Source organism: Aythya fuligula, chromosome 14, assembly GCF_009819795.1.
Source record: "Aythya fuligula isolate bAytFul2 chromosome 14, bAytFul2.pri, whole genome shotgun sequence".
In the NCBI taxonomy this organism is placed as follows: Eukaryota; Metazoa; Chordata; class Aves; order Anseriformes; family Anatidae; genus Aythya; species Aythya fuligula.
This window is the reverse complement of record NC_045572.1, coordinates 14,382,312-14,401,806: the sequence shown is the minus strand read 5'-3', so window position 1 is coordinate 14,401,806 and position 19,495 is coordinate 14,382,312. Positions and strand designations below refer to the sequence as shown.

General features: G+C 52.1%; 3 protein-coding genes across 4 annotated transcripts in view; 1 reads left to right on the top strand and 2 right to left on the bottom strand.

Annotated features, from left to right (window-relative positions):
• MGAT4B (alpha-1,3-mannosyl-glycoprotein 4-beta-N-acetylglucosaminyltransferase B) overlaps positions 1–5,013 on the bottom strand; it is a 43,066-nt gene extending 38,053 nt beyond the window's left edge. Inside the window, exon 1 of the mRNA XM_032196823.1 lies at positions 4,896–5,013. Within this exon, the coding sequence (XP_032052714.1) occupies positions 4,896–4,992 (97 nt within the window). The 5' untranslated portion in view covers positions 4,993–5,013. The remainder of the gene's footprint in view (positions 1–4,895) is intronic.
• A 5,700-nt stretch (positions 5,014–10,713) lies between these two features.
• SQSTM1 (sequestosome 1) lies at positions 10,714–15,069 on the top strand. Of its 2 annotated transcripts, XM_032197176.1 has the most exons (8): positions 10,714–10,957; positions 11,053–11,148; positions 11,879–12,108; positions 12,225–12,381; positions 12,840–12,929; positions 13,405–13,649; positions 13,891–14,098; positions 14,745–15,069. In XM_032197176.1, exons 1-8 carry the CDS (start codon positions 10,780–10,782, stop codon positions 14,900–14,902), a joined length of 1,362 nt encoding a protein of 453 aa, XP_032053067.1. In that variant the 5' UTR covers positions 10,714–10,779; the 3' UTR covers positions 14,903–15,069. The 2 variants fall into 2 exon arrangements, with proteins under 2 accessions (XP_032053067.1, XP_032053068.1); XM_032197177.1 differs by lacking the exon at positions 12,840–12,929.
• A 508-nt stretch (positions 15,070–15,577) lies between these two features.
• Positions 15,578–19,101, bottom strand: MRNIP (MRN complex interacting protein). The gene is made up of 7 exons (XM_032196932.1): positions 19,042–19,101; positions 18,901–18,960; positions 18,726–18,823; positions 17,532–17,601; positions 17,094–17,224; positions 16,770–16,857; positions 15,578–16,251 (listed from the first exon to the last, which is right to left on the bottom strand). The coding sequence occupies exons 1-7, from the start codon at positions 19,099–19,101 to the stop codon at positions 15,676–15,678; spliced, it is 1,083 nt and encodes a 360-aa protein (XP_032052823.1). The 3' UTR covers positions 15,578–15,675.
• Between the last annotated feature and the right edge of the window lie 394 nt (positions 19,102–19,495).

The window sequence follows — 19,495 nt, the reverse complement described above, 5'->3', positions numbered from 1 at the left end:
ACCTCAATTAAAATAAAAATGCAGAAAAACACATTTCCCTCTGTCAAAGGCAACAATCCTCTCCCCAGACCAGGAAGCTATTAAGCAGATGTTTGATCACCAAGCCCCGTAAGGCTGTCCTTCCAACAGGGCTCACCTTTGAGGCCCAGCTAAAGCCCTGTCTTTCTTTTAATAGTTTCCATAACCCCATAATTTGCCCTCCCTGCACCGAGCCCCGCTGACCCCATAGGCTTCCACTTGTGAAAACCCTTGATCCAAGCCTGCAGGACGCCTAAATCCAAGGGCACGGGGAGAGGAGCACGGCAAAGGGAGCTGCCTGGAATAGCCCAAAGTTTGGGGCATTTTCTGTTAACTCATTTCTAACTCAGATGCAAATCTCGGCGAGCGTTCAGTGGTGCCAGCAGCGGGTGAGCGGTTGGCTGACTGCAGCAGAAGCGAGTTCACGCCCTTACAACGAACCCGAGCAGAGGTTTTCTGCAGTTCAGCCCCAAAGAGGCTTCAGCTGTGACTCTGGCTCCACTGTTTCCCCCCGCAGGAGCTGCTCTTCTCCATCCTCTGCCACACATAGTGGGACAGGATGGGATGGGACAGATATTTGGCTGAACCTCGGCACGGCACCAACCCGAAGGGCTCCCAATGCTCTGGTCCTCATGGGGACCCGACACCCACAGCTGCGCTTCCCGCAGCGAATAACCGGAGTTTATCAAGCGAAGCGGCTTTGCCCAATTTATCACTAAAGCAATTTCTTCATAATTTAGCAGGTTTCAAAGCTTTCCAGAGATGACTGGCAGCTTCACTTAAACTAGCAAGCTATAGATGTGCTTTACCTTAAACGCTAAGTGAATAATCAATGAACATCCCGGATATAAGCACAAATCAATGATTTCTTTCAGATGAATCAAACGGAATCACAAATTAGAAATGGTTTTGTTCTGTAAGAGAAGTAAGCCACGAGAAGCACTTGATATAATGGGGGGGGGGTGTTAACCCACTCCTCTCCTACATCTTGCCGCAGCCTCTGTTGCAGGAAGCTCTGCCCTCCAGACCCCTGTGACAAGGGGGTGCTGTGAATGCAGCTGATTGATGTCCCCAGGGAGGGATACAGCACATCCAGGGCCACATCCAAGCCTCCACATCCCACTACCCCAGTCTGGAGAACGGCTTCTTCCACCAGCAGGGATTTAAGCTCCATCACACGACGACAGTGCTTCGTGTCGGAGCAGCAAAGGGACACAAACGAGTGCACGTGCAGCACAGATCGAGAGCCCAGTTTAAAAACCCAACAAAAACTGCCAAGCAATGTAAGCAGAAATACAGCTGACTGCAGGCAATGAAAGATTTAATTTGATAAATGCGTATCAACAGCCTGCGCGGGGCCATTCGCTCGCAGGACGAAATTTGGTCAAACCACGGGCAGGATAATTCTGCAAACGCTGCTGCTCTGCAGCCATGCACTGCACACAACTTTTGACAAGCACCAACCAAGCAGAGGCTCTCAGAAACATTTGTATCTATCTTTTTTTATTTGTTATGCATTTTAACATCAAGTTTCCTGCACCGAGCCCCCACCTGCACCTCCTCGGCCACCACGAGCGCACGCTGCAGCTGCTGGTGAACGCTTCAGAGAGGCTCCGGGTGGCAAGGAAAGCCCCCAGCGCAGAGCAGGGCTGTGGTGTGCACGGGGACCGCAGCCGGTGCCCCCACACCTCCAAGGGAAACCACAAAGCCCTGCAGCCAGGTGCGTACAGGAGCAGGGAACAGAAGTGAAAGCACAGAAATGGGAAGCCCACACGCTGCGGCAGGAGATACGGCTGATGGAGCCGTCCCCCAAGGTGTGACTGCTGCTTCTGGAGAGGGTCTGAGCTCACGGCTTTCTGCGCCGCACCACGAGACTTTGTGCAGGTGCTCAGGGACACCTCCCCGTGCCACCGCTGCCTTCGCTCCACTGGTGGCACCTCCAGTCCTCTTGCAGTCTGGAGAAGAGCAAGCACGTTGGTGCAGGGTTGCAGCTCCTGGTGGGACCACACGCACCTCTGCAGGGGCTCAGCATGTGTCCCCCCTGGTGCTCAGCCCCACCACGGCTTGATCCTCCTCAGCCCTGCTCCAGCACCACTTCTTGAGCCTGCTGAGAAGAGGCAGTGCCTGCTTTTGCGGACCACGGGGTCAAAACTTTGCTAATAACCACGTCGCAGCAGAACACTATTAGCGGGGAAACAAACCCTAATTGGGTACAGAAGGGCAGCTCTGGAGCTGGTCTGACCTGTTTTATTTTCTTTCACTTAATTGTTTTGTCCTCCCAAGAGCAGGGTAGCAGAGACAAGCAGGCTCTGCGATGCTTTCCTTGTGTTTTAAAATCATTTTCATTCCCCACCTGAGGCAGTGTGGGCACCTTCCCTGCCTCACCCCAAATGCAAGCATCCCACAGCTCGGGGGCACCGGGAGCCATCCCCAGCTGACGCTGCAGAAGGCTGGGAAACACAAGGCCTGTCGTGAAGAAGAAGGGGACGGGGATGAGGAGGATCCAGGATATTATAAAATAATCAGCTTAACTTCAATTGAAGTACTTAGACGATAATGAGGACTCGAGCAAGAGCTAACCTCTTTATCAAAACTAAATCACATCAAATGTTCTCTATTTCTTTGTTTCTGGGCACGACATCCCAGGGACAAAGCTAGGGATGCAGGAGGGGTCTGGGCATCCTCACGGGGGTGTCTCACGGCTGGGAAACCCGACAGTGAACTGGTGACTGCATTTAAAGCATGGACAGGGAGCACAAAGTACGGCACAGGGAACCCACCCCAGATGGGACACTGCCCAGCGCTTTCATTCAGGACTTGGGTTTCGGCACAGACGACGTGCCGATGGCACCGGGAGGTGACAGCAAGCTGAGAGGGACTGCCAGCCCGTGGGAGGACAAGATCAGAATTCAAAACCATCCTGACACTTCAGAAGCTGAAAAAAAAAAAATAAGGACGCTGTTCAGCAAGGACAAGCGTGAGGTAATGCGATTTGGTAAGAATAATTAACCGGCCAAACACATGATGAGGGATGAAAAGCAGGAAAAGTTCTGGAGAAGAATGGCTGGGGGGCAGATGGGATTAAAAAAAAATTAAACGTGAGTCATTTGTGGCAAAAGTAAAAAGCAAACACTTTGCAGTAGATAAGGATCTCAAGTAATCCCTCGTGCTTCTGAGCACAGGCACGGCAGCGGTTCGGTCCTGTACCACAGCTAGTGCCACTCTTTGGGAAGATGACAGCCCTGAGGAGAGCAATGAGAACAACCCCAGATCAAGCACACCGACCTAAAAAGAATGATCAAAGGAACTGGCATAGCACGATCGATATTGGCAGGGACTAAGGGGAAACACAGCAGCAACACCCAAATACCCAACCAGCTCCCTAAAGAGGGAAGGAACTTCCCTGCACGTGCCCGAAAAACAGGCAAGGAGCAAGCAGGGAACCAAACTGAAGGAAAAGGCATCTCTGCTCTGCTCATAAGAAAAATCCAACAGTAGGGCTGTTAAATGTCAGACGGATCGTCTGGGGAGCTCAGGCATCCCTGTCAGTGAGGTTTTTATGAGGGAACAGGATAAACATCTGTCAGGAAGGGCTTAGACATCGCCGATCCCGCGCAGGGGCAGGAGATGGACCGAATGACCTCCCAAGGTCTTCTCCAGCTCGTGACAGCCCGATACGCGCACAAGTGACCACAATGCCCGGAAACCTGCTGCGCTGACACCGCCTGACCCACGTCGTTTGTAACCTGCTGCAGCGAGCAGCAACCTCCAGGTGCTGGAGGGAAACGCGTACGCTAGCGAGGTCCTGCCAGGAAGGACGGAGATGGCTGTACTGGGTTATTTTAGCACACGAAGCAACAGCATTTGTAACGGGGTGACCTCCCCCTGCCTGACCCACACCTCAGAGCAATGTGGTCATATCTGGGAGCACTGCAGAGGGCTGGGCAGCCAGAGCACCCTGCTGCCGACCCCATGGCTGCAGGACGTGGAAGAGGCGAGCAGCCAGCACGGGAGCGAGAGGTCCCTGCACCGCCGTGCGAGGCAGGCACAATTCTGAAATAACAACCAGAATTTTCCTGCAGGCCAGGGTAAATCCAGTGCATTGCTTTTGCGAGCAGCAGGGTGGGAAAAAGTGACTGAGATGCTGTCAGGAAAAGCTCACAGAGACAAACTCCTCAGTACCTGTGCCACGGCAGGACAGGGCTCTGCACCCCTGCTTTGCCCACGCGGGGTGAAACCAGCAGTGATTTGTAAGTGACAAAGCCGACAGCCCTCGTGCTGTAGGGCTGAGCCCGACCTGTCCCAAGCAAGTTCCCCAGCTGCAGCACCAAGCCCCAAGAGCTGCATGGGGTGCAGGAAGGGCGCTGCCTCTGAAGCCCCCGGCAGCAGCAGTGGTGCTGCTGGGCTCCACCCTCACCTCTGGCTCCCCAGGATCCCCCAGCACCCAAGGGTGCTGAAGCGCTGGGGTCCCACCTCTCCACTGGGATGTGGACCCAGGGGGTCCCATTGACCACACAGGTTCTCACCACGGGCATGGGGACGAGGTGCATCGCAGCAGCAAAACCCAAAGCACCCTCGGGTTACAGCACAGCACCACCGACACCTCCGGACCCCCACTCCCCCCCCCCAGGCTGCAGCACCCTGCAGGGGATGCGCAGCACCAGGGCGCACAGGACCCCACCGTGTCGGGATCCCACCGCACCCTACCCCACCGGGGAGGGACCCCAAGCATCTCCCCAAGGCAGCACCCCCAAAACCACCCCCCAGAGCTCCATCCACACCCCCCCCCAGCTCCGCATCCCACCGCCCCCCCAGCAACCAGGGGCGTTACCGGGAGCCCCCCCCCCCCCCCCCCTCGACCTCCTCCCCAAATTTACCTTTGTGCCCCCCGAAGGCTCCGTACCAGGAGAGCGAGAGCAGGGCGCAGAGGCAGCCGAGCAGCAGGGTGAGCGCCGTGCCGCCCCGGAGCCTCATCGCCTCCTGCCCGCCGGGGGGGGCCGCATGGCCCGGCAGCGGCGGCGGCGGCGGCGGCGCGGCCCCGGCGAGCGCGGAGCGGGGGCGCGCAGCCCGCACCCAGCCGCCGCGCCGGGCCGGGGCCGGGGATGGGGCCGGGAGAATAGGGGAGGGGCTTAACGGGGCGTGGTTAAAAAGGGGGAGGGGCTAGAGGGGGTGGGGTTAAAGGGGGCGTGGTCCGGGAGGGGTGGGAGCGGGTGGGGAGCGCCCCCGTGCGGGGAAAGAGGGGAGGGGGCTGGGGGAGAGCCGGGAGGGGGAGAGGGGGGTGGGCGAGGGGTGGGTGGGAGGGGGTGGATATGGGGGGAGAGACCCCCGTGGGGGTGTCCCGGGTGGGTTCGAGGGGTAGGAGACCCCCCCCCTGTGGGGGTGTCCCGGGTGGGCGCTTGGCCCCCCTTAGGCAGGATGCGGGATGTGGGAGGCAGGGGGAGGGATGCGGGCACCGGGCCCCAACCCAGGATGGGGGTCCCGGGTTGGGGGTCCCGGGTTGGGGTCCCGCAGGAGCCCTCTGCCTCCAGCCTGACAGCCAGCCGATGCCAGGGGAGTGTCGCAGGTGGATGCTGTGGCCTCAAAGGCTGGCATTTGTCTTCCAAAAGGCTCGGTGTTTGGTAATTATGGCCTTAAGCTGCTGGTCGGGGTGAAGGGCAGGAGGAATCGGATGTAAATGGTGCTTTGGGTGCGAATGGGTGCTGCTTTATTTCATTGTGAGCAATGAGAGCTGTACGGTGAGGCTGGGCTCGAAGTGCTGAGCGTGCACCCCTCCGCCACCCGAACCTGCCCCTGCTGTGCTGTCTGTGGTCACAGGCGGGCAGGTGTGTGGCTGCAGCCGTCCTGCTTCACTCCCCGCAGCTCTCTCAGCCATTAAAAATCGTGCAGGTGCTGTGGGACTGCCTTCCAGCGATCAAAGTCTGCTGCTTGAAGTGTTTGGAGCTATCAGACAGCGATGCAAAGCAAAGCCTGCACGTGCCAAGCGCAACAGCACGGGTGATGCTCAGGGTCTGTCCCCGTGCCGGGGTATCGCTGTGGTGGCAGCAACCTGTGCACATTGGGCAAGGCCCCGTATCCTTAGCCGCTTGTCCAATTTGTCCAATAAATCCCATTTTCAAACCTTGAAATGGCAGCGAGCCTCTGGCAGGAGGAGCCGGCAGGGGGAGCGCTCCGGGAGCCGCGGGGCACCCAGCATTGATGGAGCGGGGCTGGGGCACCCAAGCATGTGGGGTTTTGCTCAGCTCCAGGGAGAGCAGCAGCATCTGCATTTTCAGCGCTAGAAAAAGCGACCCCCAGCCGCTCTGCTTGCTCGCCCTAAAGCTATCTGCAAAACCCCACAGCCCGCGAGGGGTTTGCGGCAATTAACGGGGGAAACTGCAGGGGCAGCAGGTGCATAATAGCTCTCGTGGGAAAGGCATGTGAAATCCTACAGCCATCTGAGTTTAGTCAAGTGCCATGGCACGTTATGATGTTGAGTGCCTCTTTTCATCTGTGCAAAATGCTCCTACTGCATGGGATAGGTAGTGCATATGCAGCGGGAAAGAATAACGTTAATAATTTCCACAAGGAAATTAATTAGGCTTCTCCCCAAGAATAAAGCTTAATCTAATTTCTGCTATTATACTTTGTCTTCATAAAAGTCTGAAGAAATGAGTGAGCTTTATGCCACCATTGCATGACAAAAACCTTGGGCTCTCTTGGAAGAAACGAGGGACTGAGCAAAACTGTCAGCCTGGTTGTATCAGTGTGGCAAAGTTCACATTGACTTTTAAAGGCCCTCCCCATGTCGGTCTTGCCTTTATCCTGTTAAAAAAATGGGTAAGTTTTGAGCCTTCTGGGTGCTTTTGCAGAGCAAAGTTTAAAATGCGAACTGCAAAGACTGTAAACCCCAAAAAGCAAATAAACAGAGAGAACCTGTTTTTTCAGGTGATCTCGTGATCTTTGACCAGTTGATGTTGGCAGCACTGAGCACGCTGCAGAAGCTAGGGCTGTCTGCTGCAAGCAGTCCACAGGTCCCGAGGCCTTTACAAAAATTAAAAAGAGAAAACACGTATTAGGTCTAGTTAGAAAATCTAATCCAGATTTATAGCTGATTTTATCTAGCTCTCTGAAGAGCTTGGCTCCGGAGCTTGACTCTGGCCCAGCTGCAAGCAGGTTGGGCCCTGTCCTTCCTGGGCTGCTCTGCACAAAGCACGAGTGCTATTTCACCCGAAAACACAGCCACTTCATTTCCTGTGTGTTTATAGGTCACTGTGTTCAAACATCATGAGGTCTTGTTTTACTCATTAATGCTTTAATTCGGGGCAGAAGCCATAAATCATGTTCTGGAAGTAACGCTCCCTCCAGGTTGCAAGAAGTGCCATCTCACCTGTGTAAACACGAAATTCTGACGTAGTTGCACAACACAGGTTGCATGCTTCTACTTTGTGCCTGCTATCTGCTCATTTTTCCTATCTGCTCCTCCCAGTGCCAGCGTCTTCTGCCCTTAAAAAAAAAAAAAAAAAAAAAGTTTCACGTTACACCAATGACAAATGGAGTTGAAAGAGATATCCTGTGTAAACACCCTGATGTTTCAAAGCTCACCTTCAGGAAAACCTAGCCTCGAAAATGAGACAGCAAAAAGCCAGTGTCGCTTTCCCTTCCGCCCACACTGTAGAGAAAGGAGGGCTTCTGCATCCCGTTTTCCAGAGCAATGTTTCTGATCATGAACCTTTCACCTAAGAAGAGCAGTATTTCTATATTAAAAAGAGCTAGATTTCTGTATTAATGTATTATGCATGTTTATGTGTATAGATGCATACAAATATGTATATATTTCTTAAACTCACAGCAGCAGGAGATGGCTGAATGCACGGTGAGCGTGACCAACCCTCGCAGCCCAGCTTGGCTCGGACAGGAGCTGTTCCAGGGCCAGGTGCCCCGAGCACCCTGCAGCAGTGCCGGGGCCTCTGGCATCGTCTGGAAGCAGCACAGAAGCAGACGAGCAGCGTTTCCGCTGGGCTGGAGGAGAAAGGAAGCTGTCACGGGACAGGACTGAGTCACCACTGCCTGACCCCGCACATCCAGTGATCCCGTGCCTCTCCAGAAACCTCCAGAAAGAGCCGGCGCCTGCTCGCTGCGGGGCGCCGCGCCGTCCCTCCAGGGCCAGGGGTCCGAGGGGGGCACCCCCAGCCCCACCAAGCCCCCTTGCGTAGTGATGGGGCACTGGTGGGGCCTCAAGACAAAGCCGTGAGTTAGAGAATAATTCCCGCTGAGAAATCACCAGCAGAAATCTGTTGTGGTCTGCAAGTGTGGAAAAAAGCAGGCCCTTTCCTCTCCCCCCTCAATCCCACTGGGAGTTTGCTGTCAGCACGAAAAGCTTGGCCATAAGGAGCACTGCTGGTGAGCATGCCCTCAGAGCAAGAATCTCACCAAATATTTTTAAACACTTCCCAGCAGAAAGTGGGTGGAGAGAGAAAGCAGAGAACTGCAGGGATGCTAACTGCTCCTTTTTGAGCCCTTCCTCTGTAACTTTGATATTTTCAACTCAAACAGCTTTTTTTCCCCATCCCCTTTGCTGTCCCTCTGCTACATCCATCTGCGTAGCTGCTCAGAAACTGGGGTTGCCAAACCGCTTTTTCGGCAGGGGTTGCTGCGATCGAATGCTATGGAATTCCTAAAGTACTGTAAGAAAACATCTGCGGGGCCAGTTCTTCACGCTGGGAGTCCCACACTCGGGTCCTCCAGCAGAGGGAAAAATGCCCCAAGTTAATTCGAGCTCCAGCCAAATCTCAGGCTGCGGAGCTGTGCGAGGGCAGGGTTTGGTGGGGAGACATCTGTCCAGCTGCGGAGGCAGAAGGATATGTTGGCGAGCACCGTAAGAATAGAGCCCAGCTCCTTGCATCTCCCTCTGCGGGCTGAGAACCCCCCGAGGGCACATCCAAGGGCTGGGGCAATAGGAAATGCTGGGAGGAAATCCCCGACCCGGAGGAGGAGGAGGAGGAGGAGGAGGGGACATGCTGAGTCACCCTGTCCCGTGATCGGTGAGCTAAGTTAATCACAGGCTGGTGAAAGTCTTGTTTTCTTTATGTTTTGAAAAAAAGTGCATGATGTCACGGCCAGAAAGCCGAGCATGACTCAGCAGAAGCCACCAGGAGAAGGGAAATTCTCCCTGGCTTTTGGCCCCTTCCATATTTGCCAGCTGGATTAAAGTTCACATGGAGGAAAAGTAGGATTTCTGGTGTTAACGTGGTGCATCGACTGGTAATTAATAATGCGTCTATTAATCTGGAGGCAAAACCAGAGTGAAAAGACCCAGCAGCCTGGGGACAGCCCATGGTGCCTCAAACACCCGGGCAGGGTGATAGAGAGGGGAGGAATCAGCCCTGTCAGTACAGCTGCATCTCGGTGCCTTAGGAATGACTGTGATGGAGCTGGTTCCCAAAAGAACAGAGCTGGTTCCCAAAAAACAGGTCTCTGGCTCTGTAAACGAGACCAAAAGTGGCCTTTGGGGTCCTCAGATATAGGGCACAAGATGGCTGTGCTGGAGGTGATGCTTGGCAAGGCAGATTCAGCGTGGAGAACTGTACTGCATGCCCTGCTACTGCCTGCCCCTCTTCCGATTTCATGGAAAAAAAAACAACCCACAATGATTTTAATCCAGCAAACTTCACCAACATTTCCAGAAATAAGGGGACACACAGCAAAGAGATGAAAGGGAAGGTGTGCACCCAAAGCTCTCAGTATCTCGTGCTGTGAAACCTTCCCAGAGCACCATAATTCATGTCTAAACATGAAGCCTCTGGTGTTTAAACTTTAACTCATCACCTGATGGTGAAGCAGTGGCCACATCATGCACAGAAATCAACATTCCTAGAAAATATTTAAAGTTAGAAAGGGCAACCCTTTGTACTATAAATACAACTTTCCAGAAAAGGGTTGTGAAAAAAGTACCCGTGTGGCCCAGTGCTTTAATATATGCGCTGCACATCCAGATACACGCTACCTCCCCGTCATGGAGGTGAAAACTTTCCCTCTCTTGGTTGCGGAGGATGGAAAGTCATGGTATGTGTTCCCTAAGTTTTCATTATAGAACCCTAGAATCATTAGGGTTGGAAGAGACCTCCAAGATCATCTCATCCAACCGTCCTTAGGGACATGGTTCAGTGGGTGCCATTGGCAGTAGGGTGATGATCGGGCCAGCTGGCCTTGAAGGTCTCTTCCAACCTTAACGGTTCTAGGACTCTACGACCCCAATACCCCCAGTGTCACCCACTAACCACATCCCCAAGCACCACGTCCAGCCTTCCCTCGCACACCCCCAGGGACGGTGACCCCACCACCTCTTTGGACATCCCACCCCAACACCCGGCTGCTCTTTCCGAGAAGAAATGGCTCTGAATTCCCACCCTGACCCTTGCTGAGGCCACGGGGACCAAGGAGAACCAGGCTCCGAGGGTCCTGGGGGGCGAGGGAACCAGCTCCAATAGGGGCTGATAATGGCGCCAGCCTTACCCAACCACTGGGGGCGTGGCCTGAGGACTACCAGACGCTATATATGGACAAGTGGGCGTGGTCTGAGATCAAGTGACTACATATATGGGCAAATGGGCGTGGCCACATCGAGGGCGGAGCTAATGAGCAGGGGGCGTGGCTCGGCGCTGGCGCTATAAGACGGGGGCGCGCTGCCCGGCTCCTGCTCCGCCCCGCGCCGTTCCGTGCCGAGCCGCCCCGTTCAGCCCAGCCCGGCCCCGTCCCAGCGGCAATTCCTGCTGCGCCACAGCCATGGCGGCGCTGACGGTGAAAGCCTACCTGCTGGGCAAGGAGGAGGCGGCCCGCGAGATCCGCCGCTTCTCCCTGCAGCCCCCCGTCCGCTACCAGGCTGTCTGCGAGCGGGTGGCTGAGCTCTTCCAGGGCTTGCTGCGGGCCGGGCCGCCGCCGGCCTTTCGGCTGCACTATAGGGGTGAGGGGGGATGAGGGGGTCGGCTATAGGGGGGTGGTGGTGGGGGTGATCCTGTCGTGGCCGGGAGGCTGATCCTGTCCATGCCTCTCCTGCAGATGAGGATGGGGACCTGATCGCGTTTTCCAGCGACGAGGAGCTGGAGCTGGCCATGCCCTTCGTGCGGGACGGCGTCTTTCGTGTTTATATCAAAGGTAATGGCATTGGGGGGAGGCAGGGCATGGCCTGATGTACGCTGCAGCTCCCTGGGGAGGTGAATTGAAGGGTGGGGAGGGGGCTGGAGGGGAGCCCACCCTGCTGAGGGGAGGCAGGCAGACCCCAGGTGTCCTTTGAGCTTTGTCACTCCTGGCATGGTGACAGCCACCTCCCTGGAAGCCCTTCCAACCACTGGTGGCCTCAGCGGTCACAGGGACATGTTGGGAAGCCCAAATGCCAGCTTAATTGTCAGTGTGGTGTTGTGCCCTAGTCCCTTCTGTTTGCTTAGACACCTGCAGTTTTATCAGCAGCCCACCTACTGACTCACACGGGCTGTCACTCTCGTCTCTGCGCTCATCTGCTGTGCCTCCTGGCACCCCTTCTGAACTTCCTCTTGAGAAACATTCTGTCCTTGCAGAGCTTAGGGAGGTAGGATGAGCTGCCAAATGGGGTGGTGCTGTGCTAATCTAAAATAAACATGGAAAGATACTGCTAGGGATGAGGTATGCTCAATTTGAGGAGCAGGTATGTCTGTGAACCCCCTTCATGCTTGGTTTAAATTCTCATACATGCCCCTGGCTTGTGTTTGGCAGCCAGCGTAAAAATAAACTGACCTAGTAAGTCAATACTGCTGTGACAAGGGCTGTTTGTGTTTCCTTCTCCTCTGCCTGATTTCCAACCTTTAAATAGTAACCTCGTTCTTGATGCAAAGTTCCCTTTCCTTAATAGAGAAAAAGGAGTGCAGGCGGGAGCATCGCTCGCAGTGCAGCCAGGAGCCTCCCCGTGATATGGTGCACCCCAATGTCATCTGTGATGGCTGTGAAGGGCCGGTGGTGGGTGCTAGATTCAAGTGCACCGTCTGTCCAGACTATGACCTGTGCAGCACCTGTGAGGGTAAAGGCATCCACAAGGAGCACAACATGGTGATGTTTCAAAGTCCACTGCTAAATCCGTTCGAGGTGAGTAAAATCTATGGAGTGGGACTAATGCATGAGATGTTCCCCAAATATAAGCACTAAGCTTAATTTACTTGGAATCTGTGTGAACGTGGTCACATGAACGTTACCCTTCACAGTGGCTTCCCCGTGGACGCTGGCTCCGTAAAATGAGGCATGGTGTGCCACCCTTCCCGTGGATGCACTGCTGGGGCTATCCTGGCCCTGCAGGTCCATGCCAAAACTCAGAACGAGCCCAGGCCAGTGCTGCTGCCTCCAGTCAACCTGCTGCGGAAGGTAAGAGGAGATGCTCTGCTAAACAGGGTGGTGGTGGAGGAGCTGGAGTAGGTGGGAATCTGGGTGGAAAAACAGGCATGGGAACTAATCTAACTTGCTTAAAATAACTAGGACATTTTGGGACAGAGTGCAGTTTCTCAAGGTGTATTTAGGGCCCAGGCAATAGATGAGGCTGTAGAGAGACTACTTAAAATGAAACTACGCAGAGCTGTTAGGTCAAGCGTGTCACTACTGTGCTCTAGATCTGCCTTTCAGCATGGCTAATGAGCCTTAACAATGCTAATGCCACTGGTTTATTGTTCCAGAGGTGGCTCAGAGTTAGATTTGGTCTTTCTACTTACTGCCTTTGTGCAGTGACGTTTCTCAGAAAACAATCACTGAATACTCTTGGGGATATGCTCTGTAGGTGCTCTTTCCCTTTGGGCTGCTGTATGTACTAATATAAATTGTTCTTCTAGAAGCTTCTACTAACAGCCCGCCCCAGGACCCCAACGTCACCTTCTTAAAGAATGTTGGGGAGAGTGTTGCAGCTTTTCTGAGCCCTATGGGTAAGTTACTTACTGTGTCATCCACATCCCTGAGACTGGCTTAGCTCCTAACAGGAGCAGCAGCCAGCTGTCGTGGCTGATGGAATCGCTTCATGCTACTAAGCCTTGAAGCTTTAACTTTATTCCTTGTGCTAAAATTGCCTAGGCTTAGGACATCTTAGTACCTTTTTAGAGTCCTCCTGTGGAAGGAAATGAGGAGTGATTTCATTAACATGTTACCACTAACATTAAGTCAGTGGTGACTTGGGGCTGTGCCTTGCTATGCAGATCTGTAAGTTCTGCCTTGACTCTCTAAATGTACGGCTGTCCATCTAGAGGAAGGTGATTGTGGTGCTTCACACCTCAATTACTACCTGTTAAATGGGAAACTGGCAGATTACAGTAATGTTACAGCATTTATGCTAGGATTAATGCATGCTTTAAGACTGCTTTTGAAAATGTCTTAATATTTTCTTGGTCTGAAATATGTTCCTAGGTATTGAAGTTGATATTGATGTGGAACATGGAGGACAGAGAAGCAAAGTGACTCCTGTTTCTTCCAATCTGGAGAAGAACGATGCTGAGTCAAGCAGTGGTACTCTTGACCAGAACGCTCAGACCAAACCATACTGGAATAGCACAGATCCTGTTACGGTAGTAAATACGGTTGCAGAGCAGATACAAGATATGGTGATAGATCCTGTGCCCACACAAATGGAAGATGGCAGCTTCCAGACCCAGGTATGAGAACCATGGCATTAATGTGCTTGCTGAGGCTTTACTGAAAAGAAAGCCATTTGACGTGTTATAGGGTTGATAATCAGAGTGTCAGTGCTTAAGTGATGCACAGCACCTCAGCTTTACTGACTTACAGCAAAGGTGTTGGGACTTGTGAATCAAAAGCTTCATATTATAGATAGTAGGAGCATGCATCCTACCTGAAAGCACTGCAGCACCTGGACCATCTTTCTTCCTGTTTCAGGAACACAGTGAGTCTAGCAGTTCATCAGGGGGTGATGAGGACTGGACCCACTTGTCTTCCAAAGAAGTGGATCCTTCCACAGGTGAACTGCAGTCTCTGCAAATGCCCGAGACAGAGGGTCCCAGCTCCCTGGATGTATCTCAAGATCCTCCACAGCCAGGACCTACAGGACTGCGAGAGGCTGCACTCTACCCACATCTCCCACCAGGTATGAGAATGTATGGAGGTTTCACAGTTGAGAATAACTTCCACTCAGAAATTTCCAACTTGCCCAGTATAAGCAAATCTACTTGGAGATGGTAGGAACCAAGCTCATCTAAGTTAGAGGTGACCTTGTTAGCTGCTATGGCAGTGCTCTGCACCTTGTTAGAAGCAGGTTCTCTGCTTGAATGTGGGCAGCTAGGTATTAAAGACTTCATATTAGAACTAGCCTAAGCTACTGTTCAAGCAACATGAAAAATGTGGTATCCTAAGTCCTGTCCTTGCTATGTACTCTTAAGAGTCTTCTAATGCAAGATCCAGACAGCACATCCTGTATGTTATGACACATTTATGGCAGGAGCTAGGTAATGTGCCAGCTGTAACTTAACTGAAACCAGCAGCTCTGAGGCTCACAGCAAGGCCAGCTGAACCTGACTCAGCAGGATTCTGACTCAGCAGTTTTCTTAGATTACGTTTTATTTCAAAATGTCTGTTCTCCTAGGAGACAAAGGAGAACACATCCTCAAGCACTTGTCAGCTATGCTAGATTTACTAGGCTTAGTGCCAGCCTACCTCGTGAGTGCTATTAAAGCCTTGGCTGGTTTGCTAATTACATAAAGTGTTTCAACTTCAAACTATCCCTCTCTTAACAGAAGCGGATCCTCGCTTGATTGAATCCCTCTCCCAGATGCTCTCTATGGGTTTCTCAGATGAGGGTGGATGGCTCACTCGACTTCTGCAGACAAAGAACTGTGACATCGGGGCAGCACTAGATGCCATCCAATATTCCAAGCAGCCTCCTCACATGTAGTAGTCTACATAACAAAAAGCACTTTTTCTCACTGAAACAAAACAAGGCCGTACAATTAACTCTAGCGATACATCTTCCTTTCTGCTAAGGGGTTGTTTCATGTTCCTATCATGTTCCTAAGTGCTTGTAGAGTCAAGGAAAAAATAAATACTTCCTTTCACATGTGATAAGTCTGTGTGTTTGATCAGAGCTGTATTACTAATGGGAACTTGGGTGAAAGATGGTCTAGGCTCAGAGCACATGACTTCACCAAGCAGCTCCCAGCACCAGGGAGGCAGCCTAGGACTGCATTTTTTTTTTCTCATGTAGCAGGGGTTTTATTGGAGTAGACACTTAGGGCTATACGCTACTGAAGGGAAATCAACTGGGTTGGCTCTGAAGCCTGCTCTGGAAGAAAGGGTTGCTATGGGAGATCTAAACAGAGGCAGAACAAGAGAAAAGGGTTGGAGTTCACAATGGAGAGTTAGTCACAGAACTTCTTTGTGCTGATCAGAGATCCTTAGAGACCTGGAGGTTTCTCCTTGTTCCACTTCCCTCCCCCAGCTGACCTACTTCCATTCTTATTTCTAAGATTCTTGCTAGATAACATTATACAAACCCAGCACTTGCTCCTTGGAGCGGTCTTTTCCCACAAGACACCTGTATAGCATTTAAAGAACTTTAATAGTGCAATTAAAGCCCCCTTCACTTCAAATTCTTCCTTCAGTACTCAATGTACAAAACATATGCTGGACATACAAAAAGGAAAGCAATACTGGAAGTGCTTGAATTTCTCAGAAATCATCATCAAACTCCTCACCAGTACAGAAGAGGCGTTCACGAGAAATGCTGCTAGGCTTAGGCTTGGTGTTATGATCAACAGGGCTGGTTGTAGGGGGTCCTGTAGCAGCTTCAAGGGTACCAGTTCCAGCCCCTAGCAACTGGCCTTGAGGTTCTTTGACCAATGCATCCTTCCCCTGGGAGCAACTGATGCTGGGCAGCATGCTGCCAGGTGGTTCTAAGGCAAACTGCTCAGTGCTGGTATTGGACTTTTTAAATTTAAAACCTGTACCTGGAGGTAGAGCACTTTGAGCTTGTTCTGAGTATCTAGTGGCCGTACTTACTGCAGTGGTGCTGCGTTGTCCCAACGTTCCACTGCCATCCTGTGGTGACAAGGTGACCCTGGCAGCATTTTCACTATTGTCAGAACACGATAGAAATTTTTCCCACTTTGAGGGTTTGGTACAAGCAGCTGGGGGCTGTGTGTTTTTCTGTGGCACTACAGCCTGACAGACAGCAGGTACTGTACTGTCTGCAGAAACAGCATCTCCATCACCTTGATCAGGAACTGTTATCGAACATTTCTTGTGCTGTAACAAGAAAGAGCTTAGTTAGAAATCCAGCATGTACAGTAAAGCTTCACAGAAGCAAAGAAAGAACACTCCCATCCTTCAAATATACTTAAGTTTTCACCAGCACTCTGAAGCAGAGCTGAGTATAGTGCTCTGGGTGGGGCCATGAACTCTGGGCTGTGAAGAGTCAAGTCACCTGGCAGGGCAGATGATCACAGTAACCTCAATAACTGCATGCTGCACAAGTGCTGCTGCTCAAAGGCAAAACAGCCCAGAGAGCAGCTGTGCTGATGGAGGAATCTGGCTCAACCACTTTTAGCTTACACAAGAGGGCATGGCTTTTGCCTGAGTAAAACCTTTCAGAGAGAAACACCCAATACAATTGTCTTCACCTCTCTGGTTATTGAAATAGGTGAGTGGTGGAAGACTTACAGAACTTCCAAAACCGCAATAACATAAAAGAAGCAAGGGGAACACTGTTTTGATTTACTGGTAGGAAGCATCTTCTACAGCTAAAATACCTAAGAGGTTTTAACCTTTTTGGCTTGGTAGGCAAGCTGGAAAGCTCCATTTTCCTCTGAGTGCTCCTGAACATCACTGTAGAGGAATCTCTTCTGCTGTTTCCTGGCCAAAAAAAAAAAATTCACAAAGGACTCAGCTTCACTGTGAATTTTAACACAAACAAATCACCAGAAGCGTTCAGAAAAAGCACACTTCTAGCAATAAAAAGGTTAAGTCAAGCTGTTCATTGCAGCCTGTACTTTGTTCAGCTACCAGAGATGAAATACTTCCCACATCCCCAAACCAAGTGTCATCACTCAGAGGCAGGAATTACCGAAAAAAAAAAGTTCTTTCTGTACCTTTGTTCTTCTACAGCATTCTTCCTCCATGAACAGAACTGCTGCCCTTCTGTACTTTCCTCCTCCTCCTCCTGATCTTCACTGTCCTTGTCCAGATACTTACTCCAGCGACTGACTTCTACCCTTCCCTCCTACAACATTGAAGAATTACTAAAAACAGCAAAATACAAGGTTCTCAAATTTGGCATTATCATGTACATGCAGAATGCCTCAAGAGAAAAGTCAGGCCAGCACGTATTTCTGTATCTTGTCCCCAGGTTCAATATCTTGGAGCAGAGAATTTCTGTATATATCTCATTCTGTCTCTCTGCTGGAGCCTGATCATATACACGGTCATCTCAGCTGCATGAACCGATATAAAGGGATCACAAACTTCACTTTGATTCACCCAGAGGTCAGCATGGGTTGGTATGTACTTCAGCTTTGTAGGTATCTTACCTGCTGGACTGAACTCTCTTCACCATGGGCTGCTGTATTTTCATTGTCATTTACAGATTCTTCTATGCACCTAAGAGAGAGAGAATTGCAGCTGGAGTTTCTTGTCCAGCTTACAAAGAAATTAGTCTGCTTATTTGTCTTTTTCAAATCATCTAGTCATAGCAAAAGACATTGGATAGAAAGCATTGATAGGAACATTGGGTAGGAAGCCTATCAGGAAAAAAATAAAAAAAATCTATAGAAAAGCAGATCACAGATGTCAAGGACTTTCAGGATATATTGCCCAAATACTGGGAAAAAAAATAGAGAGTAGCCTGCCTTCCTCCTATACAAATAGAGTAGCTCATCTGATCTAAAGCTGCTAATCATGAAATGGGAAATTTTAATTGATCATAACTACAGATATAACAGCATATCTTTTAGGACAACAGCTTAAACCCCCTAATTATATCCCAAGCAAGCAAGTAAAAAGGGAAGTTATTTCATAATGTTTTGGGAAAAGCAACACCAACTCTTTTTGATGAAGCAAACAGAGTTCTCCTCCCAAAGCTTAACCCAGAAGCACTGCATATACACAGCTAAGTTATGTAACTGGCTTTGACTGATTTCTGAAAATAACCTTGAGCGAAAAGGAAGTGGTACTAGTTCAAGACCAGTTCAAGATTAGGCAATTCATAAACAGACTCAGAAATTAAATAAACAGGAAAGTGCTACTCAGATTTTCCAGCCCGGCAGGAATTACACCCAATTTTTTGCTCTTTCTGTCGATGGCATGGATTACTCAGCAGACCCACCACGTGAAACCCCCGCACACCAACAGTTCGGTGGTGCCAGCTGAGCGGAGGATTTTCTCCCCGGGGTGCCCACAGCTGCACTGCTTGTCAGCCTGAGGGACGGGCACTGCCAGCTGGCTCCTCAGACAGTACATAAGAAAGTGCAACTTCAGAAAACCAAACCAAGCCCTATTCCATGTATTTTAGTTGGTAAAAGTGCAATGAACACACACTAACGACCAACTAAACATATCGAAAGAAATCCCTTGTTAAAAGAAGCACAGCAGGCCACGAAATGAACAAGCCGCTCGTTACAGGGAGAGGAGGACAGGGCCGGCACCCAGCCCAGCCCCCTGCGGTGCTCACTGTCCGGCTGCCGGCCGTGTGAGCCGTGCCCCGGCCGCCCCCCCCCATCCCGTACCGAGCTGTCCGAGCGATCGCCTCCTCCGCCTCGCCCTGCAGCGAGTTTAACTTCTGCACGTGGTGCCTGCAGTCCCGGCCCGACCCCCGGCCGTAAACCTGCGGGGAGAGGCAGCGCGGAGGGCAGCGCGGAGGGCGGGGGGGGGCCCGGCGGGGGCGGAGGCCGCGGCCCTCACCTTGAGCAGGGCCTGCCGCTGCCCGCACACGCTGCAGCTCCACTTGGTGCTCCGCTTGGCCTAGGGGGGAGCAGAAGGGGGTCAGACGCTGCCCGGTGCCCGCTGCCCGCCCCCCGGTGCCCGGTGCCGGCCCGGCCGCACCTGCTGGGCCTGGAAGAGGCGGCAGGAGCAGCAGCGCAGCACCCAGCACGGCGCCGCCATCCCGCCGCCCGCCGTCGCCATGGCAACGGCCGACTTCCGCTGACGTCACCGCGCCGCCCGCGCGCCGCGCCGCTCTTGGGTCCGCTCCCCAAGCCACGCCCCCTGTCCGTTAAGCCCCGCCCCCAAGCACTAAACCACGCCCCATCTCACGAAGCCCCGCCCACGAAGCCCCCTCCCGGAGGCAGACCCAGGGGCCGCAGCCCGAGCAGCCTGACGCTGCCGCACGGTCGTTAATTACGGCACGGTCATTAATTAGCGCACGGTCGTTAATTAGGGCACTGTCACCTTATTCCTGGAGGAAAGCAGCTCATGGTTGTGTAGCCACCAAACCGGAGCTCTCACCCTGAAGCTCATGACAGCGTGCGCCACACAATGAATAAATACACAAAATAAT